General features: G+C 42.5%; 2 protein-coding genes and 1 pseudogene across 2 annotated transcripts in view; all 3 read right to left on the reverse strand.

Annotated features, from left to right (window-relative positions):
- Positions 1-27,012, reverse strand: part of LOC142257004 (uncharacterized) — a 417,356-nt pseudogene that overhangs the window by 239,485 nt on the left and 150,859 nt on the right.
- Positions 1-27,012, reverse strand: part of LOC142257052 (uncharacterized) — a 329,863-nt gene that overhangs the window by 188,565 nt on the left and 114,286 nt on the right. The window lies entirely within an intron of this gene.
- The window catches only part of LOC142257313 (uncharacterized), a 56,659-nt gene continuing 53,820 nt past the window's right edge, over positions 24,174-27,012 (reverse strand). Inside the window, 1 exon segment of the mRNA XM_075329455.1 lies at positions 24,174-26,491. Within this exon segment, the coding sequence (XP_075185570.1) occupies positions 24,936-26,491 (1,556 nt within the window). The 3' untranslated portion in view covers positions 24,174-24,935.

Below are 27,012 nucleotides of genomic sequence, written 5' to 3' on the forward strand. Positions count from 1 at the left end.
GTAGGTCCCTGGACAGCTTCCAACCTGTCACCGTCGGCCGGTCTGTGACCATAGGACTGCGAGACAGCGCCTCGGAGGTGACTCTGGTGCGGCCTGAGATGGTGTCCCCCCAAGACTTGATCCCTGGAAAAACCCTCGCTGTCTCCGGGATTGGAGGCACTGACCCGGCGCTGCCTGTTGCTGACATTTATGTGGACTGGGGCGCAGGGCGGGGGGTGAGGGAGGTGGGGGTAACTGATCGGATCCCTGCAAACGTGCTACTTGGGACAGATTTGGGGCAGATAACCTCCCAGTTTGGGCCCCCCCCAAGGGCTGAACCTTCAGCCCGTACTGACATGACTCCTAACAATGTTAATGTGTTATCTATGAATGATGTAAGGGAGGAGGGAGTGAACTCTGATATTTCTGCTTGCATAGACACCATAGACACACACTCAGCTGCAGCTGTGACAGGGGAGGGGGTCAGAGAAAGGTGTGACAATGCCTCTACAAGTAACCAGCCTGTGAGCTGGGATCTGTTGCCCTCTGCAGGGATAAGCAGAGAGCAGGGTGCTGCAGGGGGAGGACCAGTGTGTGGGGTGGGGGCTACCACAGCAAATGTGGGGTCCCCAGAGATTTCACAGCGGGGTTCTGTTGCTGCAGGAGGGGAACAGGCAGGTGAGATTGGGGCCGGTCCAGGAGCGGAAGTGCTCCCAGGTAAGATCTCGGTGCATGGTTCCCCCACAACCGGGGTGTCAGGAAGCCAGGTAGGTCTGCCTGAACCGGCGACTTGGTCAGGAACGGAGGAGGAGCAGGCACGACCCACGGTCGCAGCGGCTGTGGCCGCTGTCACCCGCAGTGGGAGTGCTGGAAGCCAAGGGGCCTCCCGGAGGTCCGATAGCTCTTCCCCTTCTGACCAAGTGGCAGCCGAGTCAGGTGGAGGCCAGGACACAGGTCCCGGGGTACTGACTGAAGATGTGACAGTCTCGTCGATTCTGGCCACATCTAGTCAGGGGTTTCAGGCAGCGTTAGAAGCTGACGACAGCCTGAAAGCTCTTAAGGAGCAGGCGGCACAGCCTCCCTCGGACTCGGACCCGGAGCGAGTGGTCTGGGACCAAGGACGGCTGTACCGGGCCACGGTCCAGCAGGGTTCACCGGAGGCGTGGCCCAGGGACCGACAGTTGGGGGTACCCTATCCGTTCCGGACGGAGTTGTTGCGGATCGCACATGAGATTCCGATGGCCGGACACCTAGGGATCGCTAAGACCAAGGCCAGGTTAAACCAGCATTTCTACTGGCCAAAAATGGGGGCCGATGTGGCTGCCTACTGCCGTTCGTGTGAAACCTGTCAGAGAGTGGGGAAGGCGGGGCCACACCCCAAAGCCCCACTAGTATCTCTGCCAATCATCGATGAGCCTTTCAGGAGGGTGGCTGTGGATCTGGTCGGCCCGCTGGCCATCCCCAGCAGCTCCGGGAAACGCTTCATACTGACGGTAGTGGACTATGCCACCCGGTACCCAGAAGCAGTGGCCTTGTCGTCCATTCGGGCTGACAAGGTGGCCACCGCATTGCTGGAGATTTTCTCCCGAGTGGGTTTTCCCCAGGAAATGCTCACTGACCGGGGGACCCAATTCATGTCCCAGCTGATGGAGGCCCTCTGTAAGCAAGTCCAGGTGCGACATCTGGTGGCCAGCCCGTACCATCCACAGACTAATGGCCTGTGCGAGCGGTTCAATGGCACCTTAAAGCAGATGCTTAAGATGTTGGTCGACTCCCATGGGCGTGACTGGGAGCGGTATCTCCCACACCTGTTATTTGCTTACCGGGAGGTTCCACAGGCCTCAACAGGATTCTCACCGTTTGAGCTCCTGTACGGGCGACGTGTGCGGGGCCCCCTGGCTCTGGTGAAAGAGGCTTGGGAAGGGGATTTGGCCACCCCTGGAGTGTCGGTTATCGAGTATGTCATGCGCTTCCGGGACAAAATGCAGGCCTTGACGCAACTGGTACACGACAATATGGCTCAAGCCCAGGCCGATCAGAAGCGTTGGTACGACCAGAACGCTTGTGAGAGGACCTACCAAGTGGGTCAAAAGGTGTGGGTACTGGTCCCCGTACCACAGGACAAGCTTCAGGCAGCCTGGGAAGGCCCATACCTCGTGTACCAGCAGCTCAACCCTGTGACGTACCTGGTCACCCTGGACCCTGCCCGTGGAAGGCGGAAGCCCTTCCATGTGAACATGATGAAGGCACATCATGAGCGGGAGGCATGTGCGCTCCCCGTGTGCAACCTGCCCGAGGAGGGAGAAGCGGAAACCCTCTTGGATATGCTAGCCCAGGTTAGGGCAGGCGGATCCATTGAGGATGTGGAGGTTGGCCACCAGCTCTTGGAGGACCAACGGTCCCAGCTGTGGGCCACCCTCCTCCCCTTCCGGGGGTTGTTTACCAACCAGCCCGGAAGGACTGACTTGGCTGTCCATCACGTGGACACTGGGGATCATCCCCCGATCCGGCGTTCAGCATATCGGGTCTCCCTGGAGGTGCAGCAACACATGCGCCAGGAGATTGACGAGATGCTGAAGCTGGGGGTGATCCAGGCATCCAACAGCGCTTGGGCCTCGCCTGTAGTCCTCGTCCCTAAGAAGGACCGAACCACTCGGTTCTGCGTGGACTACAGGGGGCTCAATGCGGTCACGGTCGCCGATGCGTACCCAATGCCACGCATCGATGACCTGCTCGATCAGTTGGCCGGGGCTCAGTACCTGACCATCATGGATCTGAGCCGGGGATATTGGCAGATCCCCCTGACTCGCAAGGCCAGGGAACGCTCGGCCTTTATTACCCCATTTGGACTGTACGAGTCCACGGTGATGCCATTCGGGATGAGGAATGCCCCTGCCACTTTCCAGCGGATGGTCAACACCCTGCTCAAGGGACTTGAAGGGTACGCGGCCGCGTACCTGGATGACATTGCCGTCTTCAGTCCCACCTGGGAGGACCACCTAGAGCATCTAGCACAGGTGCTCAGGCGGATCCACCGGGCAGGTTTGACCATCAAGCCGGGAAAGTGTCAGCTGGCCATGAGCGAGGTCCAGTACCTCGGTCACCGGGTAGGTGGGAGAACACTGAAGCCCGAGCCTGAGAAAGTGGAAGCCATCGCATCCTGGCCCACCCCCAGGACCAAGAAGCAGGTGATGTCCTTCTTGGGGACCGCTGGGTACTATAGGAGGTTTGTTCCATGCTATAGTAGCCTGGCAAAGCCCTTGACGGACCTCACCAAGAAGAAGCTGCCCTCTGCAGTCGATTGGACAATGGACTGCGAGACAGCCTTCCGGGCCCTAAAGGACGCCCTGTCCAGCCCGCCCGTGCTACAGGCAGCCGACTTCACGCGGCCGTTTGTAGTACAAACCGACGCCAGTGACTTCGGCCTCGGTGCGGTGCTCAGCCAGGTGGACTCTGCGAGCCAAGAGCACCCAGTCTTGTACCTGAGCAGGAAGCTGTTACCAAGGGAAGTTGCCTATTCCACGATGGAGAAGGAGTGCCTGGCCATAGTGTGGGCCCTGCAGCGTCTGCAACCCTATCTATACGGGCGCCACTTCATCGTGGAGACGGACCACAATCCCCTCAGCTGGTTGCACACCGTCTCTGGGACGAATGGGCGATTGTTGCGATGGAGCCTTGCGCTCCAGCAATACAACTTCACCATTCGCCACAAAAGGGGCCGTGACCACGGTAACGCAGACGGGCTGTCCCGACAAGGAGAGGTCGCGGACGGGCGCACGGGGGAACACCGGAGTGTGCTGCCCCCTAGCGCCCTCAAAAGGGGGGAGGTGTGAGGCAAATCCCGGGATATGAAGATGAATTATGACTCCAGTCATAATCTCTCATCACTCCCTGGCAGTGCCCCCTCCCTTCTTGTTCTCAATGTCCAGCATCTGTGAAGGTGTTACACCTCCATGGCCATGTCCTGTGATATGGAGATGAGGTGGTGTGGGAACAATGGACACAGGATGACTCCCTGCCGTCACCCTGTAGTAGGAGCTGCTATCTAATTAGCAAGGCTCTGGAAGTAGCCAGACAGAACGACTCCAGTAAAAAATGGTTCATATCTCGCAAGCCATATTTCCGATAAATATGGCAACCATAAAAATGGTGTCCCCGCATGCGGACGATGCCGGCACACCCTTTTTATGGGAGCAGGACATTGGGAAATGCCCCAGGCGTGATATCAGCCAATGGGGAACTGGCAGACAGGTCATGAGTCCCCTCGTTCTGTAGCTAAATTCATAACTGTCACAATGAGAGCATTGGCGTCCGCCTACGACGCTCCCAAGCAAAGTTATGGCCCATATTCCATGTTGGGATATTGTCCATAACTCAAGCCAGGGGTGGAGCAGTGCTCCCTGTGAGGTCACGAAGGTAGGAGGGGACCTGGATGTGCCCAGGTTGATAACCCTACTTCGGCCATTTTCCAGTGTTCTTCTGCTCGGGGGCCTGGTTGGGAAAGACCTGTGAGGGAGTTCCTGGAAACCTGGTCTACAGCGCCCCCCTGTGGCGAGACGCAACAAGGTAACTGCTGGAACTGTGTATGCCTGTTTGTAACCCATGCTTTGATTGTAACTGTACTCTGACATATGTATATTCTGTAGATTCCCTATTGTATATATTGTAGTTTCTAGTGTGCTTTAGGCTGATTAAATTATATAATTAATCTTGGGCTGTTCTGTTATCTCGATCTTGAATCCCACGTCTGTGTGTTCGGCTAATAGTTACCGTGAAGCGGTTGGTGGCAGCGAGTTTGTGCCAAGGATTATTGTGGGGAGGCCAGTGAGATTCGGGGAGATTTTATATATTCCGCCCGCGGAGGTCGGGGGAATATATACCCTACTCTCACCGGGGACCCTTCAATAATCGGCATAAGTAGTATAGCGGCCTCCTTGCTTATTGTCGGGCAATTCCATAATTGGCCTGACTATAAGAGGGGCGCTAGAGAGCGCGTCACGTGCTCTGTCTGTCGGTCGGGAGGTATAAAGGAGGGGTGACCCCCACTTGTTACCCCCCGATTGTGACGTACTGGTAGCCAGCGCGGGGGATTTCTGAGTGACCCCCCCGGTGGTTTGTGACAAGTGCCATGAACACTTATATACATACATTGTATCAAAGCAAGATTAATATGCAAACATCAATTCATTTCTTTTATTTAAACCCTTAGGAAATCTTGTACCCATTAAAAACATCCATTTTATTTCCCTCTGAAAAAGGATATCTTTCAAATTTCCACCTCTTCTAGGTAGTTTAATTTTTTCAATGGCATTGACTTTCATGCCTTTCAAATCACCTGCATGTGCGTCACGGAAATGTTGAGACACTCCTGATAATTTTCTCGTGGTAGCATTATTCACATCATAGATGTGTTCAGATATCCTCTTTCTGAGGGGACGACAAGTGCTGCCTATATATTGTAACTGACAAATGGTACAAGATATCAAATAAACCACATGGTCTGAACTGCAGTTTATAAGTGACATTATTTTATAAGTTTTTTTATCAGTAAATGAAGAAAAATCCTTTACATTTAACATATAACCACATAATCCACAAGATCTATGGCCGCATTTAAATGAACCTGTGCTAGGTAACCAATTACCGGCATTTTTTTCCCCATTGTTGAAACCGCACCTGTTCATATGATCACTGGGTGATAACATGGATCCCAATGTAATGTTCCTTTTTGAAACAAATTTAACTCCATTTTTTAAAATCTGATATAATGTATCATCCGTAGTCAAGATGGGCAAATATTTTTTTACAATTTTAATTACATCATAATAGTTTTTACTGTATGTTGTTGAAAAGACAACTGACAAATTTTTTTGGGGATCATCTTTGATTTTATTCATGTCCAAATACTGTGACCTACTCGCTTTATTTGCCTTGGTTTTGGCTTTTTGGAGGTTTTTCATTTTATAGCCTCTTGCTAAAAACCTTTTTTCAATAATGTTACATTCCACCTCAAAACCACTTTGGGTGTTGCAACACCTCCTAGCACGGACATATTCACCTGTAGGGATGTTATCTATGACATGCCTTGGATGGCAACTTCCCGCATGTAACAGCGAATTGCCTGATATAGGTTTTCTATAGAGGCTGCAATTAATTTCTCCATTATCACCTTTCCCATGAAATTGTATATCCAAAAAATTAATTTTTGATACATCATGAAAAAAAGTGAAAAAAAGATTATGGGCATTGTTATTGATGTAAAATATGAAATCCTCAATTTTTTTATTTGGGTTTTGCCATACAATAAGTACATCATCTATAAATCTCAGATATAATGCTATGTCCGAGAAAAAAGGATTACATTGGTTGAAAATATATTGTTCTTCCCACCAAAACATGAATATGCCCGCTAATGAAGGGGAAAATCGTGCGCCCATTGAACATCCCTGCAACTGAACATATCCCTTGCTTAGAAAGGTAAAATAGTTGTTTTTAAGTAAGAATTCAGTCACATCCACCAAATAATTTTGTAGTTCAAGCGAGTAGTCAGAATATTTGTTGAGCAAATCTCTCAAGGCCAAAATGGCAAGAGAATGTGGTATGGATGTATACAGTGATTGTACATAACAAGTTAGCCAACTATAATTATCCTGCCATTTCATCTGGGAGATAATATTCAACACATGTTTGCTATCCAATACATAGCCAGGAGACATTTTGGGAAGAAATTGGAGGTGGTTGTCCAACCACTCTGCCAGATGTTCAGTATAGGAATCGATACCTGAAACAATTGGTCTCATTTTTGGGGGAAACTGATTTTTATGTGACTTGGGTAAGGCATGTAATAATGGTATTAAACAATAAGAGGGATTAAGATAATCTCTCAATTTTTCATCCATTAAACCCAAATGTACGCCTTCCTCTAAAATTTTCTCCAAGGATTTTTTTATATCTACAGAGGGGTCATAATTGACTCTCCTGTAGGTATCGCAATCTTGTAACATAGTCAATACTTCCCTTTCATAAAGTCCTGTGTCTAAAACTACGACTGCCCCCCCCTTGTCGGAATTTTTTATTATGATGTTCAAGTTTTTTTGCAAGGAAATAACCGCATCCTTCTCAGTTTTAGACAAATTTTGAACCATAGGTTCTTGTGAATGAGAAAGAGCAGTTAATTCTTTTTCTACTATATTCTGAAAGTCAGTCATCTGATCACACCTCGAGGGGATGGGATAAAAACTTGGATTAGGAACATTAAATTGGGAAACCACACAATGTGAATTAGATCTGATACCACTATCACTTGATAAATCATGCAAATTCTGTAAAGCCATTTGTTCTTTAAATGACATAGGAGAAAAATATGTGTCGGCTGATGCATTTGAAACATTAGGAACATTAGAACCATTTTCATCTTGAAAAAAGTGTTTTTTAACTGTTAATTTTCGAATGAACTTATTGACATCTAATATTGTTTTAAAAAGATCAAACCTCTTATTGGGAACAAAATTTAAACCCCTTTCCAAAACACTTATTTCACTATTGTTTAAAATGCATGCCGACATATTTATAACAGAGAAATTATTATTATCAATATTTATTTCCTTTTCCCCCTCGTATAATGATTGTGTTGATACACATGACTTTCTATGTTTCCGGCCGCTCCTCCTTGTTTTTTTCGATTTTTCTGGAAAAACGGCTCATTTTTCAAGTTTTTTGACACACTTGATGAAGTAGATGGAGTGTCAAAATTATTATCTGACGTGTCTGTATTGTAATCTGTAGAGTCCACATCAGTCGTTTCAAAATCTGTAGAAGAAAAATTTACACGAGTGGAATTGTTGCGTCTTTTATTTTTCAATATGGATTTAGGACCAGTTTGGAAAAATCTCCTAGAATTATGCCAATTATAGATTTTATTATCCTCATAGTCCCGCAAATCTCGAACAAACTTTTTTTCTTTAAATGCAGTGATGGTATCCTCAAGGGCAATAATTTTGACATTTATTTGATCTTTCATGGTCTTATAAGCGTCCAGACCTGAATATTGTGCAAGGGAAATTTCTATTTCTTTAATCTTATTCTCCAACACACCTATTTTACTTCGTTCTTGTTCTATAATTAATTGAATAAGTCTTTTGGAGCATTCAGATAAGATTGTATCCCATTTTGCGACAAATTCTTGGTTAAATTCTACTGTGGGTCTTTTGTTCAAGCGAAGTCCTCTGGGAACCATGCTTTTATCAAGATATGCTTGCAAGGTTTTGCTGTCCCACCAGGTACGAATTCTCGCTGACATTACTTTTTCTAATTCCCACATAATTTGATTCATTTCTGTATGCGTTTCCAAAAGGGTATCTTGCTTATTAAGTGAAAACATTTTTGCAGCTCTCTCCATCCGTAATCTGTCTGAAGTAACAAAGCTTTCACAACTCTGGTTGCTATTAGCATCATTCATCTGGTCTTCCATTATGTGACACAATTTTATAAGGAACTATAAGTCATACAATTTCATCATATATATTGTACAATGTCTCTTTTTTTTAAAAGATTCAAGGCAATAATATTTGACTTACTGAAGAGTTCCTAATCGTAGATCACAGGGAGCACGGGTATGGTAGCTCAAGATGAATAGTAAAACAGGTTTTTTGCCCAGCTCACCTGTGCAATGGAAGCCAGTAATCCTGGGCTGTGCACGGAGAAGAGTTTGGAGAGCCAGTCCATGTGCAAAGAAGGTAGTTGAAGGATTTCACCAGCACAAAACTCCAGGCGTATTGTACTTTAAAATAAAAACTTCTTTATTTTCTTATCATTAAAAAGTCCATGCTATAATGGTAAGCCCATGTCAGAGAGGACGCGTTTCGAACATCCAGTTCTTATTCAGTCTCTAAACCATCTAGTCACAGAACTGTTTAAAAAGGGCTGAACCCAAACATGTGATCAAATGCAAGGAGAGAGCAAGACAATACAAAAACATTAACCCATTAAGGTGAATCAATCCATATAGTGCCATGAACACTTATATACATACATAGTATCAAAGCAAGATTAATATGCAAACATCAATTCATTTCTTTTATTTAAACCCTTAGGAAATCTTGTACCCATTAAAAACATCCATTTTATTTCCCTCTGAAAAAGGATATCTCTTGCCATTTTGGCCTTGAGAGATTTGCTCAACAAATATTCTGACTACTCGCTTGAACTACAAAATTATTTGGTGGATGTGACTGAATTCTTACTTAAAAACAACTATTTTACCTTTCTAAGCAAGGGATATGTTCAGTTGCAGGGATGTTCAATGGGCGCACAATTTTCCCCTTCATTAGCGGGCATATTCATGTTTTGGTGGGAAGAACAATATATTTTCAACCAATGTAATCCATTTTTCTCGGACATAGCATTATATCTGAGATTTATAGATGATGTACTTATTGTATGGCAAAATCCAAATAAAAAAATTGAGGATTTCATATTTTACATCAATAACAATGCCCATAATCTTTTTTTCACTTTTTTTCATGATGTATCAAAAATTAATTTTTTGGATATACAATTTCATGGGAAAGGTGATAATGGAGAAATTAATTGCAGCCTCTATAGAAAACCTATATCAGGCAATTCGCTGTTACATGCGGGAAGTTGCCATCCAAGGCATGTCATAGATAACATCCCTACAGGTGAATATGTCCGTGCCAGGAGGTGTTGCAACACCCAAAGTGGTTTTGAGGTGGAATGTAACATTATTGAAAAAAGGTTTTTAGCAAGAGGCTATAAAATGAAAAACCTCCAAAAAGCCAAAACCAAGGCAAATAAAGCGAGTAGGTCACAGTATTTGGACATGAATAAAATCAAAGATGATCCCCAAAAAAATTTGTCAGTTGTCTTTTCAACAACATACAGTAAAAACTATTATGATGTAATTAAAATTGTAAAAAAATATTTGCCCATCTTGACTACGGATGATACATTATATCAGATTTTAAAAAATGGAGTTAAATTTGTTTCAAAAAGGAACATTACATTGGGATCCATGTTATCACCCAGTGATCATATGAACAGGTGCGGTTTCAACAATGGGGGAAAAAAATGCCGGTAATTGGTTACCTAGCACAGGTTCATTTAAATACGGCCATAGATCTTGTGGATTATGTGGTTATATGTTAAATGTAAAGGATTTTTCTTCATTTACTGATAAAAAAACTTATAAAATAATGTCACTTATAAACTGCAGTTCAGACCATGTGGTTTATTTGATATCTTGTACCATTTGTCAGTTACAATATATAGGCAGCACTTGTCGTCCCCTCAGAAAGAGGATATCTGAACACATCTATGATGTGAATAATGCTACCACGAGAAAATTATCAGGAGTGTCTCAACATTTCCGTGACGCACATGCAGGTGATTTGAAAGGCATGAAAGTCAATGCCATTGAAAAAATTAAACTACCTAGAAGAGGTGGAAATTTGAAAGATATCCTTTTTCAGAGGGAAATAAAATGGATGTTTTTAATGGGTACAAGATTTCCTAAGGGTTTAAATAAAAGAAATGAATTGATGTTTGCATATTAATCTTGCTTTGATACTATGTATGTATATAAGTGTTCATGGCACTATATGGATTGATTCACCTTAATGGGTTAATGTTTTTGTATTGTCTTGCTCTCTCCTTGCATTTGATCACATGTTTGGGTTCAGCCCTTTTTAAACAGTTCTGTGACTAGATGGTTTAGAGACTGAATAAGAACTGGATGTTCGAAACGCGTCCTCTCTGACATGGGCTTACCATTATAGCATGGACTTTTTAATGATAAGAAAATAAAGAAGTTTTTATTTTAAAGTACAATACGCCTGGAGTTTTGTGCTGGTGAAATCCTTCAACTACCTTCTATGCACATGGACTGGCTCTCCAAACTCTTCTCCGTGCACAGCCCAGGATTACTGGCTTCCATTGCACAGGTGAGCTGGGCAAAAAAACCTGTTTTACTATTCATCTTGAGCTACCATACCCGTGCTCCCTGTGATCTACGATTAGGAACTCTTCAGTAAGTCAAATATTATTGCCTTGAATCTTTTAAAAAAAAGAGACATTGTACAATATATATGATGAAATTGTATGACTTATAGTTCCTTATAAAATTGTGTCACATAATGGAAGACCAGATGAATGATGCTAATAGCAACCAGAATTGTGAAAGTTTTGTTACTTCAGACAGATTACGGATGGAGAGAGCTGCAAAAATGTTTTCACTTAATAAGCAAGATACCCTTTTGGAAACGCATACAGAAATGAATCAAATTATGTGGGAATTAGAAAAAGTAATGTCAGCGAGAATTCGTACCTGGTGGGACAGCAAAACCTTGCAAGCATATCTTGATAAAAGCATGGTTCCCAGAGGACTTCGCTTGAACAAAAGACCCACAGTAGAATTTAACCAAGAATTTGTCGCAAAATGGGATACAATCTTATCTGAATGCTCCAAAAGACTTATTCAATTAATTATAGAACAAGAACGAAGTAAAATAGGTGTGTTGGAGAATAAGATTAAAGAAATAGAAATTTCCCTTGCACAATATTCAGGTCTGGACGCTTATAAGACCATGAAAGATCAAATAAATGTCAAAATTATTGCCCTTGAGGATACCATCACTGCATTTAAAGAAAAAAAGTTTGTTCGAGATTTGCGGGACTATGAGGATAATAAAATCTATAATTGGCATAATTCTAGGAGATTTTTCCAAACTGGTCCTAAATCCATATTGAAAAATAAAAGACGCAACAATTCCACTCGTGTAAATTTTTCTTCTACAGATTTTGAGACGACTGATGTGGACTCTACAGATTACAATACAGACACGTCAGATAATAATTTTGACACTCCATCTACTTCATCAAGTGTGTCAAAAAACTTGAAAAATCAGCCGTTTTTCCAGAAAAATCGAAAAAAACAAGGAGGAGCGGCCGGAAACATAGAAAGTCATGTGTATCAACACAATCATTATACGAGGGGGAAAAGGAAATAAATATTGATAATAATAATTTCTCTGTTATAAATATGTCGGCATGCATTTTAAACAATAGTGAAATAAGTGTTTTGGAAAGGGGTTTAAATTTTGTTCCCAATAAGAGGTTTGATCTTTTTAAAACAATATTAGATGTCAATAAGTTCATTCGAAAATTAACAATTAAAAAACACTTTTTTCAAGATGAAAATGGTTCTAATGTTCCTAATGTTTCAAATGCATCAGCCGACACATATTTTTCTCCTATGTCATTTAAAGAACAAATGGCTTTACAGAATTTGCATGATTTATCAAGTGATAGTGGTATCAGATCTAATTCACATTGTGTGGTTTCCCAATTTAATGTTCCTAATCCAAGTTTTTATCCCATCCCCTCGAGGTGTGATCAGATGACTGACTTTCAGAATATAGTAGAAAAAGAATTAACTGCTCTTTCTCATTCACAAGAACCTATGGTTCAAAATTTGTCTAAAACTGAGAAGGATGCGGTTATTTCCTTGCAAAAAAACTTGAACATCATAATAAAAAATTCCGACAAGGGGGGGCAGTCGTAGTTTTAGACACAGGACTTTATGAAAGGGAAGTATTGACTATGTTACAAGATTGCGATACCTACAGGAGAGTCAATTATGACCCCTCTGTAGATATAAAAAAATCCTTGGAGAAAATTTTAGAGGAAGGCGTACATTTGGGTTTAATGGATGAAAAATTGAGAGATTATCTTAATCCCTCTTATTGTTTAATACCATTATTACATGCCTTACCCAAGTCACATAAAAATCAGTTTTCCCCAAAAATGAGACCAATTGTTTCAGGTATCGATTCCTATACTGAACATCTGGCAGAGTGGTTGGACAACCACCTCCAATTTCTTCCCAAAATGTCTCCTGGCTATGTATTGGATAGCAAACATGTGTTGAATATTATCTCCCAGATGAAATGGCAGGATAATTATAGTTGGCTAACTTGTGATGTACAATCACTGTATACATCCATACCACATTCTCTTGCCATTTTGGCCTTGAGAGATTTGCTCAACAAATATTCTGACTACTCGCTTGAACTACAAAATTATTTGGTGGATGTGACTGAATTCTTACTTAAAAACAACTATTTTACCTTTCTAAGCAAGGGATATGTTCAGTTGCAGGGATGTTCAATGGGCGCACGATTTTCCCCTTCATTAGCGGGCATATTCATGTTTTGGTGGGAAGAACAATATATTTTCAACCAATGTAATCCTTTTTTCTCGGACATAGCATTATATCTGAGATTTATAGATGATGTACTTATTGTATGGCAAAACCCAAATAAAAAAATTGAGGATTTCATATTTTACATCAATAACAATGCCCATAATCTTTTTTTCACTTTTTTTCATGATGTATCAAAAATTAATTTTTTGGATATACAATTTCATGGGAAAGGTGATAATGGAGAAATTAATTGCAGCCTCTATAGAAAACCTATATCAGGCAATTCGCTGTTACATGCGGGAAGTTGCCATCCAAGGCATGTCATAGATAACATCCCTACAGGTGAATATGTCCGTGCTAGGAGGTGTTGCAACACCCAAAGTGGTTTTGAGGTGGAATGTAACATTATTGAAAAAAGGTTTTTAGCAAGAGGCTATAAAATGAAAAACCTCCAAAAAGCCAAAACCAAGGCAAATAAAGCGAGTAGGTCACAGTATTTGGACATGAATAAAATCAAAGATGATCCCCAAAAAAATTTGTCAGTTGTCTTTTCAACAACATACAGTAAAAACTATTATGATGTAATTAAAATTGTAAAAAAATATTTGCCCATCTTGACTACGGATGATACATTATATCAGATTTTAAAAAATGGAGTTAAATTTGTTTCAAAAAGGAACATTACATTGGGATCCATGTTATCACCCAGTGATCATATGAACAGGTGCGGTTTCAACAATGGGGAAAAAAATGCCGGTAATTGGTTACCTAGCACAGGTTCATTTAAATGCGGCCATAGATCTTGTGGATTATGTGGTTATATGTTAAATGTAAAGGATTTTTCTTCATTTACTGATAAAAAAACTTATAAAATAATGTCACTTATAAACTGCAGTTCAGACCATGTGGTTTATTTGATATCTTGTACCATTTGTCAGTTACAATATATAGGCAGCACTTGTCGTCCCCTCAGAAAGAGGATATCTGAACACATCTATGATGTGAATAATGCTACCACGAGAAAATTATCAGGAGTGTCTCAACATTTCCGTGACGCACATGCAGGTGATTTGAAAGGCATGAAAGTCAATGCCATTGAAAAAATTAAACTACCTAGAAGAGGTGGAAATTTGAAAGATATCCTTTTTCAGAGGGAAATAAAATGGATGTTTTTAATGGGTACAAGATTTCCTAAGGGTTTAAATAAAAGAAATGAATTGATGTTTGCATATTAATCTTGCTTTGATACTATGTATGTATATAAGTGTTCATGGCACTATATGGATTGATTCACCTTAATGGGTTAATGTTTTTGCATTGTCTTGCTCTCTCCTTGCATTTGATCACATGTTTGGGTTCAGCCCTTTTTAAACAGTTCTGTGACTAGATGGTTTAGAGACTGAATAAGAACTGGATGTTCGAAACGCGTCCTCTCTGACATGGGCTTACCATTATAGCATGGACTTTTTAATGATAAGAAAATAAAGAAGTTTTTATTTTAAAGTACAATACGCCTGGAGTTTTGTGCTGGTGAAATCCTTCAACTACCTTCCATCCAGGACTGTATGCAGGAGTTTTTTGCCCATCAAAAAAATGACGTGGGTTTCGCCATATTTTTGTATACTAGCCAGGCACAGCAGGCAGGTACGGCTGCCCCTAACCCCCAGCTGCCTATTTGTACCCGGATGGGAACTAAAAATATAGGGAAGCCCTTTTTTTAATTATTTCATGAATTTCATGAAGTAATAAAAAAAACCCGACATGGGCTTCACCCCAGTTTTGTGTGCAGCCAGGTACAACTAGGCAGCTGGGGATTGGAATCCGCAGCACAGGTTGGCTCGAGGTTTCTGGGCCACTCTGCTGCGAATTGCAGTCTGCAGCCGCCCCAGAAAATGGCGATTTCATAGAAGCGCCATCATCTGGCACTGTATCCAACTCTTCCAGCAGCCCTGATGCCGGGTGGCTTTCTGGGTAATAAAGGGTTAATAGTAGCTTTGTTTTACTAGCTAGTATTAAGCCAGAGATTCTTAATGTCAGGCAAGTTTGACCCGGCCATTAAGCATCTCCAATAAAGGGCTAAAAAAAAAAGACACCACACAGAGAAAAAATACTTTAATAGAAATAAATACACAACACACAGACAAATATTTTTATTAGAAATAAAACACAACACAATTAGTGACGCCATCTTTATTGAAATAAAGAACCCCTCTCTGCAGTAATCATGGCTCAAGGGTCCGGCGCCGTCCAATCCAGATCCAATATCATCTGATCGGTTTGCTGGAAGGCAAAACGATCAGATGATGTGTCAGGTTCAAGGGCCTGAATCACATCATACATCAGCTGATTGTATAAAAGCCGTTTATACAATCAGCTGATGCATTGGTGCAAAAAAAAAAAACTACACACTTCTGTGCAGACTGCTGTCCAACAGCATCAGCTGATAGTTTGGCCGGCCAGGAGGTAAAAAGCCGGCCTCACTACTTGACTTATAGTGTCAGCTGATGCCGCCAGGTGACCGCATCAGCTGATCATTGCCAGGTAAGAGAGAGAGAGGAGAGAGAGAGAGAGAGAGAGAAGAGGAGAGAGGAGAGAGAGAGATGAGAGAGAGAAGAAAGAGAGGGAAGAGAGAGGGAAGAGAGAGGGAAGAGAGAGAGACACGCAGGCACTACCGCTCCCATCATCATCCCCACATACACCCTGACACTACCGCACTCATCATCATCACCGCACACACCCCATCAGTACCGCCCCCATTATCATCCCCGCACACACCCCGACACTACCGCACACATCATCATCCCCGCACACACACTCCGGCACTACCGCACTCATCATCATCCCCGCACACACCCTGTCACTACCGCACTCATCATCATCACTGCACACAGTGCAGCTGGAAGAGTTGGACACAGCGCCAGAAGATGGCGCTTTTATAAAAGCGCCATTTTCTGGGGTGGCTGCGGACTGCAATTCGCAGCAGGGGTGCCCAGAAAGCTTGGGCACCCTGCGCTGCGGATTACAATCCCCAGCTGCCTAGTCGTACCTAGCTGGACACAAAAATTGGGCGAAGCGTACGTCATTTTTTTTTTTAATTATTTCATGAAATTCGTTAAATAATTAAAAAAAAAAGGCTTCCCTATATTTTTGGTTCCCAGCTCTCTCCTCTCTCTTCTCTCTCTCCTCTCTCTCTCTCTCTTTTATCTTTCTCTCTCCTCTCTCTCTTCTCTCCTCTCCTCTCTCCTCTCGATGATCAGCTGATGAGGTCACCTGACGGAATCAGCTGACACTATAAGTCGAGCGGTGAGGCCAGCTTTTTACTGGTGTTTAATATACACTACCGCCCCCATCATCATTCCCACATACACCCCGACACTACCGCACTCATCATCACCACCACACACACCCCATCAGTACCGACCCCATTATCATCCCCGCACACACCACGATACTACCGCACAAATCATCATCCCCGCACACACTCCGGCACTACCGCACTCATCATCATCACTGCACACACCCTGACACTACCGCACTCATCATCATCACCGCACACACCCTGGCACTACCGCACCATCATCATTACCGCACACACAAGCACTACCGCACTCATCATTATCTCCGCACACACCCCGGCACTACCGCACTCATCATCATCATCACCGCACACACCCCGGCACTACCACACTCATCATCATCATCACCGCACACACCCCAACACTACCGTACTCATCATCATCACCACACCCACACAAGCACTACCGCCCCCATTATCATCCTCGCACATACGCAGGCACTACCTGAGTGAAGTCTCCGGTGACAGCGTGGCTCACTTCAGTTGCTACGTGGAGCTGACACAGAGCGGTCGTGTTCTACGGCGCTCCCTGTCCGCTTGATGTAGCAGAGCTGAAAGCTTCGTATGGATTACTTCGGACCTGGAGGTGTTTGGGGACTAATAAAGAGGTAAATGAGGGTTTTTTTTTGTCTTTTATTCCAAATAAAGGATTTTTCGTTGTGTGTTTATTTACTTTCACTTACAGGTTAATCATGGAAGGTATCTCGGGGAGACGCCTGCCATGATTAACCCCTTATTACCTCGATTGCCACCGCACCAGGGCAATTCGGGATGAGCCGGGTAGAGTCCCGAGACTGTCGCATCTAATGGATGCGGCAATTCCGGGCGGCTGCTGGCTGATATTGTTAGGGTGGTGGTCTCCCCTTAACGTGGCGCTCCCCATCCTGACAATACCAGCCCTCAGCCGTGTGGCTTTATCTTGGCTGGTATCAAAATTGGGGGGAACCACAAGTTTTGTTTTTTTTTAATTATTTATTTTACTGCACGATATAGACCCGCCCGCCGGCGGCTGTGATTGGTTGCAGTGAGACAGCTGTCACTCAGCGTGGGGGCGTGTCTGACTGCAACCAATCATTGCGCCGGTGGGTGGGGGAAGCAGGGAATACCAGATTGAATAATGAGCGGCAGCCATTTTCAAGAGGAAAAGCCGCCGGAGCTTTGTGACAGCCGTGCAGCTGATCGGTGAGTAGGAAAGAGAGAGGGATTGTGCTGGGGACGCAGGACGCTTGCAAATACGCAACCTGCGCACATAGCCTTACTGTGAAAAGCCGCGCTTTTGGTGAACGAACTGTTATCGAACGTTAACTCGAACTGTCGAACGTGAAGCAATCATTGGAGTTCGTTGAACAACTCAAACACCGCCCAAAACAACTCGAATTTGAAATTGGCGAACTGTTCGATTCGAACATCGCTCGTCTCTACTCCCCAGTCAGAGAATACCAGACCACAGCTGTCCACTTTACCTTGGCTGGTGATCCAATTTGGGGGGACCCCACGTTTTTTGTTTTAAATTATTCATTTAATTTAAAATAACAGTGTGGGGTGCCCTCTGTTATGGGTTACCAGCCAAGGTGAAACTAAAGGCACTAAAGGGTGCAAGATTACAAAATGCTCTGTAGTGGGACATTATATGTCTTTCTCATCTATTATCTATCTATCCCTCTAGCTATCCCTCTATTCATTCATTCATTCATTCATTCATTAATTCATTCTGAGATGAAGAGCCAGAAATGGAGAATCTAATGTGATGCTCTATTTCTGGGTCGGCTGCGGGCTGTTATTTTTAGGTTGGAAGGACCCAATAACCATGGACCTTCCCAGCCTGATAATTTCACATCACAGCTGTCTGCTTTAACTTTGATGTTTTCTAAAAATGTTGAGGACCGAACATAGTTGTTTTTTATTCATATATTTAATTGGTTATTAATAGGGATGATCGAATACCCTATTATTCGCTTTGCCAAATATCCGACGAATACCTCGCAGCTATTCGAGTATTCGCGAATATTCGACCCCCAATGCAAGTCTATATGAAACCAGAATAATTTCATGTTGGACCGGTCGGTGAGCTGTGGTGACTGAGAAAAAGGCTGAAATGGATGGGAAAAGGCAGAAAAAGTATGGGCACAGCCTGTAGAAGGTGCCTCACTGCATTTCTGCCCCCTCACGATTCATCCAAGATGACAGGGCGCACACCAACGCGCCGCCCGCATTCACCCTCTTCCTCTGATTTCTGTCACATGTGCCATGACACATGTGACAGAAAAATCCTCCCCGGGTCCAGCTAAGTCACCCCCAATAGCCCCCCGGTGTTCCCCCGGTGTTTCTACCTTTTTGCAGCATTGATCCCCCGCGTCCCTCCTCCTTCACAATAAACGCTGAGCAATTGCGCAAATTGCGGCTGTCAGCTCAGCTTCCTGGGTTCAGCGTCAGCTGTGGAGCTGCGCTGACTGCACGGACACTGCTGCTATGACCCGGGGAGGGTAGGTGCAGATTCTTTGCACCCACACTCCTCACATGGAGGGTCTGCACTTCTAGAAAATGGGGGATACGTTCCCTGAGCGTGCCCCCCATATTCTAGAAGGTCCAGAGTCGTCATGGGATGCCCAAAATGGATTACAGGGGATATTTTTTTCTTTACAATAAATTGGTGAAAGAGGGAATGGTTGGGGAGTGTTTCTTCAAATATTTTATTTTTATTTTTTTGTAGTCTTATTTTTGTCTATTTTTATTACTGACAGTTTGTGATGTCGGGTATCTGATAGACGCCATGACATGACAAACTACTGGGCTTATTGAAGCAACGCTAATAAATTTACTTTATGATATTTCCATTATTTATTAGCGTTGCTTCAATATACCCAGGTAGTTTACCTAAGGGTGCCTTTCGTGTTCTGAGATAATTGCTTTTTGAAGGCTAAGTTGATGTTTTTTGGACTTTGTGTGTCTCAAACTACTGGGCTTGATGTCAGGTGACATTACACATCTGGTATCAACCCCATTTATTACCTCGTTTGCCACTGCACCAGGGCAAAGGGATGAGCTGGGGCGAAGCACCAGGATTGGCGCATCTAATGGATGCACCACTTCTGGGGCGTCTGCGGCCTGCTATTTTTAGGCTGGGAAGGGCCAATAACTATGGACCTTCCCATCCTGAGAATACGACCACAGCTGTCCGCTTTACCTTGGCTGGCAAACCAATTTGGGGGAACCCCATTTTTGTTTATCATTTATTTATAAATAATTATAAAAAAGAGCCTGGGGGCCCTCCAAATTGGATCCCAAACCAAGGTAAAGCTGCCAGCTGTGGTCTACAGGCTGCAGCCATCTGCTTTACCCTAGCTGCCTATCAAAAATGGGGGGGACCTTACGTCGCTTTTTTTTTAATTATATATTTTTTGGGCTAAATACAAGGCTAGGCACCCTTTAGTGCCACATGAAAGTCACTAAAGAGTGCCAGCTGAGAATATGCAGGGAGGTGGGACATTATATATGTGTTTGACATCAGTCTGCCTTTCTATCTATCTGTCCATCTATCCTTTTTTTCTCTATCCATTATCTATCTATCGCTCTATCCCTCTATCCATTATCTATCTATCTAGATGGATAGATAGATAATGGATGTATAGATAGATAGATAGATAGATGGATAGATATATAGAGGGATAAAGGGATAGATAGACAGATAGATAATGGATAGATAGAGGGATAGATAGCTGGATAGATAGATAATGGATAGAGGGATAGCTGGATAAATACAGTTAGGTCCAGAAATATTTGGACAGTGACACAATTTTCGCGAGTTGGGCTCTGCATGCCACCACATTGGATTTGAAATGAAACCTCTACAACAGAATTCAAGTGCAGATTGTAACGTTTAATTTGAAGGTTTGAACAAAAATATCTGATAGAAATTGTAGGAATTGTACACATTTCTTTACAAACACTCCACATTTTAGGAGGTCAAAAGTAATTGGACAAATAAACCAAACCCAAACAAAATATTTTTATTTTCAATATTTTGTTGCGAATCCTTTGGAGGCAATCACTGCCTTAAGTCTGGAACCCATGGACATCACCAAACGCTGGGTTTCCTCCTTAATGCTTTGCCAGGCCTTTACAGCCGCAGCCTTCAGGTCTTGCTTGTTTGTGGGTCTTTCCGTCTTAAGTCTGGATTTGAGCAAGTGAAATGCATGCTCAATTGGGTTAAGATCTGGTGATTGACTTGGCCATTGCAGAATGTTCCACTTTTTAGCACTCATGAACTCCTGGGTAGCTTTGGCTGTATGCTTGGGGTCATTGTCCATCTGTACTATGAAGCGCCGTCCGATCAACTTTGCGGCATTTGGCTGAATCTGGGCTGAAAGTATATCCCAGTACGCTTCAGAATTCATCCGGCTACTCTTGTCTGCTCTTATGTCATCAATAAACACAAGTGACCCAGTGCCATTGAAAGCCATGCATGCCCATGCCATCACGTTGCCTCCACCATGTTTTACAGAGGATGTGGTGTGCCTTGGATCATGTGTCGTTCCCTTTCTTCTCCAAACTTTTTTCTTCCCATCATTCTGGTTGATCTTGGTCTCATCTGTCCATAGAATACTTTTCCAGAACTGAGCTGGCTTCATGAGGTGTTTTTCAGCAAATTTAACTCTGGCCTGTCTATTTTTGGAATTGATGAATGGTTTGCATCTAGATGTGAACCCTTTGTATTTACTTTCATGGAGTCTTCTCTTTACTGTTGACTTAGAGACAGATACACCTACTTCACTGAGAGTGTTCTGGACTTCAGTTGATGTTGTGAACGGGTTCTTCTTCACCAAAGAAAGTATGCGGCGATTATCCACCACTGTTGTCATCCGTAGACGCCCAGGCCTTTTTGAGTTCCCAAGCTCACCAGTCAATTCCTTTTTTTTCAGAATGTACCCGACTGTTGATTTTGCTACTCCAAGCATGTCTGCTATCTCTCTGATGGATTTTTTCTTTTTTTTCAGCCTCAGGATGTTCTGCTTCACCTCAATTGAGAGTTCCTTAGACCGCATGTTGTCTGGTCACAGCAACAGCTTCCAAATGCAAAACCACACACCTGTAATCAACCCCAGACCTTTTAACTACTTCATTGATTACAGGTTAACGAGGGAGACGCCTTCAGAGTTAATTGCAGCCCTTAGAGTCCCTTGTCCAATTACTTTTGGTCCCTTGAAAAAGAGGAGGCAATGCTTTACAGAGCTATGATTCCTAAACCCTTTCTCCGATTTGGATGTGAAAACTCTCATATTGCAGCTGGGAGTGTGCACTTTCAGCCCATATTATATATATAATTGTATTTCTGAACATGTTTTTGTAAACAGCTAAAATAACAAAACTTGTGTCACTGTCCAAATATTTCTGGCCCTGACTGTAGATGGATAGATAATGGATAGATAGAGGGATAGATAGATAATGGATAGATGGATAGATAGATGGATGGATAGATGGATAGCTAGAAAGATAGATAGAGGGATAGATAGAGGGATAGATGGATGGATCGATGGATGGATAGATAGATAATGGATAGATAGAGGGATGGATAGATAAATGGATAGTTAGATGGATAAATAAAAAGATGGATAGTTGGATAGATAGATAGAGGGAAAGATAGATATATGATATTACAGCTTTTATTTGTGATGTATGTGTCCCCCCCCCAACAGTATGTATGATGGAGCAGTGACCCTGCAGGAGCTTGGATCTGAGTTCTCGCAGGGTCACTGCCAGTCAATGACGTCACTCTGAGTTGTGCTTTACGGCAGCACTGAAGTTCTCGCAAGCGGTAATGTATTGACATCACCGACCGTGAGAAATGACCTGGAGTTACCCCTGCAGCATCGTTCACGGAATGAGGCTGCATTGGGCACTTGCTCACAGACGTCGCTGAATCAGTGTGGATTACGCCGGACCTGGATAATTGGGTGGGGGGTTAATAAACTGGTGACAAAGGGGCTGTTTGGTGTTTTATTGCAAATAAAGGATTTTTCGGTGTGTCTTTATTTACTTTACTTACAGATTAGTGATGGTGTGTCATAGATGCTGCCATTACTAATCTTGGACTTAGTGGCAGCTATGGGTTGCTATTAACTCCTTATTACCCCGATTGCCAAATCGGGAAGGGCCGGTGACACGCTGGGACTGTCACATCTAATGGATGCGACATTCTCGGGGCAGTAGCGGGCTGATATTCTCTTCTGCGAGAGGGGGGGCTGTAACCATGGCCCTCGCCCTCCCCAGCCTGAGAATACCGGTCCGCTTCTGTGTGCTTAACTCGGCTGGGTATCATTTGGGGGAAACCGCACGTCGTTGTTTTAAATTATTTATTTATTTTACTACACGATATCGACCTGCCCACTGGCGGCTGTGATTGATTGCAGTAATACAGCTGTCACTCAGCATGGGGACGTGTCTGACTGCAACCAATCATAGGCGCTGGTGGGCAGGGGAAGCAGGAAATACGAGATGGAATAATGTGCGGCCGGAATTTTCAAAAGCTGGAGAACCCGCCACAGTGTGACAGCCGTGCAGCGCCGCACCCGTGATCGGTGAGTAAGAAAGAGAGAGCGAGAGACCAACTGACCAAAATGGCCACTGGCTTATATAGTCCCTATGACGCTGTGCGGCCAAGACAATCATAGTAACACCACAACAATGATGGCTGCGGCATTACTGTGAGGGCAAGCAACATCAGATGTGTTCATTGGCTGGATAAAGGCGCCAGGAAGTCCAGAAATGAAAATGAATGTATCGGATCGAATACCATATTAGCCGTCGGATAGCGAATACCTCGAATACCCCATTATCTGTCGGATACCGAATAGTGGCGAATACATTCGCTCATCCCTAGTTATTAACTTTACAATCTATTTAGCTAATATCTATGTATCTATAATCTGTTATCCATTATCTAGCTATTATCTTTACACATCTCTAACACATAAAAACCATTAACTTATTGAATGCATGTAATCTTGTACGTGTCAAACGGACGACACATGAACGGCATCTGTGTGCTGCATGTGTTTTTCACAGACTTATTGACTTGCTTAGGTTCATGTGATTCGTGTTGACAGGAAAAATTTGACATATCCCCATGTGGATCACACAGATACACGTGTGGTTAACAAAGACTCACAGTCCGTGTGGGGTGTGAAGATCAACATCGATTATAATGAGTGTGCATAATGAGTGTCTCTGGTACGTGTGAAAACGGATACCACACATGCCGGAAACACGTATGTGTGAAGGGGGCTCGTCTATTAGGACGTGAAAGGGAAGGGCAGTGACGGGAAGTGATTAATTGCTATAACTTCCTACATTCTGAACACGAGTATGGCTTCTCCCATGTGAATTCTCAGATGTTGAACAAGCTGTGATTTCTAAACAAATTCCACATTGTGGGCATGCATATGGCTTCTCAATTATGTGAGCCCTTTGATGCTGATCCCCCTTTCTGTGACTTAAAGCCCACTGAGACGACAGATAATTAAAAAAAAAAGTGATTTCTTATATTATCATAAGTGACCAAACATTGAAGAAAGTCAAAAATTTACATGTAACGATTATTGTGTACAAATAATTGTTTGTTTATTCATCATTTACAAGTCTAATGGAAACTGCATCAATTTCCATTGCATATCAATGACTGAGAAATTATCATTTATTACATTACACAATATCGTGGCCTTACAAAGTAGTTATTAATCAATAGATCTTGCAATAAAAATATGTTCCACAAGTGAACGGGTTAAAAAAAAATGTTCCTGTGCTGAGATAATCTTATATATGTGCCCTTGCTGTGTCCTGTGTAATGGTCGTGTCTAATTGTGCAGGAACATGGTCGGATGATACTACAATTCCTGGGCAGGGGAGGAGACAGGACAGCGTGAAATTGCAGATGTTGCTTTCTGTGAAGCAAAACATTTTTTTAAACAGGTAGGGAAAGGTTTTACTACACAAAGAATCAGCAGTGATCCCATGCTGTTTTGTCTATACACTCTGTATAGTCTGTCGAGTAAAACTTAAAAATAGCTTCAACCCTGTGTGAGTTCTTTGATGTTCAGTCAGGCTTGATTTAAAGCTACAACATTTTCCACATTCTGAACTTGAAAGTGGCTTTTCTCATTTAAATTCTCTGATGATTAGCAAGATCTGATCTAATAGTGAAACATTTTCCACATTCTAAAAATTAAACTGGCTTCCCTCTGTGTGAACTCTTTCATGTATACCAAGATCTGACTTATGGGTAAAGCATTTTCCACATTTTAGGCATGAAAATGGCTTCTCTCCTATGTGAATTTTTTGATGTTTGATAAAAACTTGTTTCTGATTGAAACATTTACCACATCGTTAACATGAAACCGACTTCTTCCGTGTGTGAATTCTCTGATGTATAACAAGATCTCGTTTCGCGGTATAACATTTTCCACATTCTGAACATGTAAATGGCTTCTCCCCTGTGTGAACCATTTGATGTGCTATAAGAATATGTTTCCGATTAAAACGTTTTCCACATTCTGAACATGAAAATGGCTTCTCCCCTGTGTGAATTATTTTATGTGTAGTAAGACTACCTTTCTGGTTAAAACATTTTCCACATTCTGAACATGAAAATGGCTTCTCCCCTGTGTGAATTCTTTGATGTCTCACAAGAATATGTTTATGGGTAAACCATTTTCCACATTGTGTACATGTAAATGTTTTTTCCCCTGTGTGAACTTCTTCATGACTAACAAGATCTGGCTTTTTCCCTGTGTGAAATTTCTGATGTTTAACAAGATCTGTTTTCACACAAAAACATTTTCCACATTCTGAACATGAAAATGGCTTCTCCCCCTTGTGAGTTCTTATATGATCAACAAGATGTGATTTCTGATTAAAACATTTCCCACATTCTGAACATGAAAATGGCTTCTCCCCTGTGTGAATTCTTTGATGTTTAATAAGATTATTTTTCTTATTAAAACATTTGCCACATTCTGAGCATGAAAATGACTTTTCCCCTTTGTGACTTCTTTGATGGTTAACAAGAGCTGATTTCATTGCAAAATATTTGCCACATTCTGAGCATGAATATGGCTTCTCCACTGTGTGAATTCTCTGATGGGTAACTAGAGCTGATTTCTTGGTAAAATATTTCCCACATTCTGAACATGAAAATGGCTCCCTTGTGTGAATTATTTGATGTTTAATAAGATTTTCTTTCACAGTAAAACATTTCCCACATTCTGAACATGAAAATGGCTTCTCCCCTGTGTGAATTCTCCGATGATGTATAAGAAGAGCTGATTTCATTGTAAAACATTTCCCACATTCGGAGCATAAAAATGGCTTCTCCCCTGTGTGAATTTTCTGATGCTTATTAAGATTTTGTTTCACAGCAAAACATTTTTTACATTCTGAACATGAAAATGGCTTTTCACCTGTGTGGCTTCTTTGATGTGCAATCAAAACTGATTTTTCAATAAAACATTTTCTACATTCCGAACATGAAAATGGTTTCTCACCTGTATGAATTTTTTGATGTCTAGTAAGCATATGCTTCTGGTTAAAACATTTCCCACATTCTGAGCATGAAAATGGCTTCTCCCTTGTGTGAATTCTTTGATGTTTAATAAGATTTTCTTTGACATTAAAACATTTCCCACATTCTAAACATGAGAATGGCCTCACACCTGTGTGAATTCTCCGATGATGAATAACAAGAGCTGATTTCATTGTAAAACATTTCCCACATTCTGAGCATAAAAATGCCTTCTCCCCTGTGTGAATTTTCTGATGTTTAACAAGATTCTGTTTCACAGCAAAACATTTTCTACATTCTGAACATGAAAATGGCTTTTCCCCTGTGTGGCTTCTTTGATGTGTAATCAAAACTGATTTTTCAATAAAACATTTTCCACATTCTGAACAAGAAAATGACTTCACCCTTGTGTGAATTCTTTGATGTCTGACCAACTGTGATTTCTTGGTAAAACATTTGCCACATTTTGAACATGAAAATGATTTTTTCCCTGTGTGAACCCTTTCATGACTAACAAGATCTGATTTATGAGTAAAGCATTTTCTACATTTTGGGCATGAAAATGTTTTTTCCCCTATGGAAGCTTTTTGATGTTCAACACCCAGTCTGTAACTTCTATTTTGCTTTATAGTCTGTGATGAATCAGGAGATACGATCTGCTGAAAAGGATCAGATGATACATTTTGGATATGAGGGTCTGAGGGTATATCTTCAAATTTGGCATTCTCCTGATATGCACATTGAATTTTGCTATAATCATCTGAATTAAAATGTGAAGATACCGGACATCCCTCTGAGCTCCTGGTATAGTTATCTGCAAAAAAATAAAACTAATTATATTATCTTTTAGTAATATAACCTCAATAATTGTATTAATGTTTTATAATATTACACATGAGAAGT

This window comes from Anomaloglossus baeobatrachus, chromosome 1, assembly GCF_048569485.1.
Source record: "Anomaloglossus baeobatrachus isolate aAnoBae1 chromosome 1, aAnoBae1.hap1, whole genome shotgun sequence".
NCBI classification, from domain to species: domain Eukaryota; kingdom Metazoa; phylum Chordata; class Amphibia; order Anura; family Aromobatidae; genus Anomaloglossus; species Anomaloglossus baeobatrachus.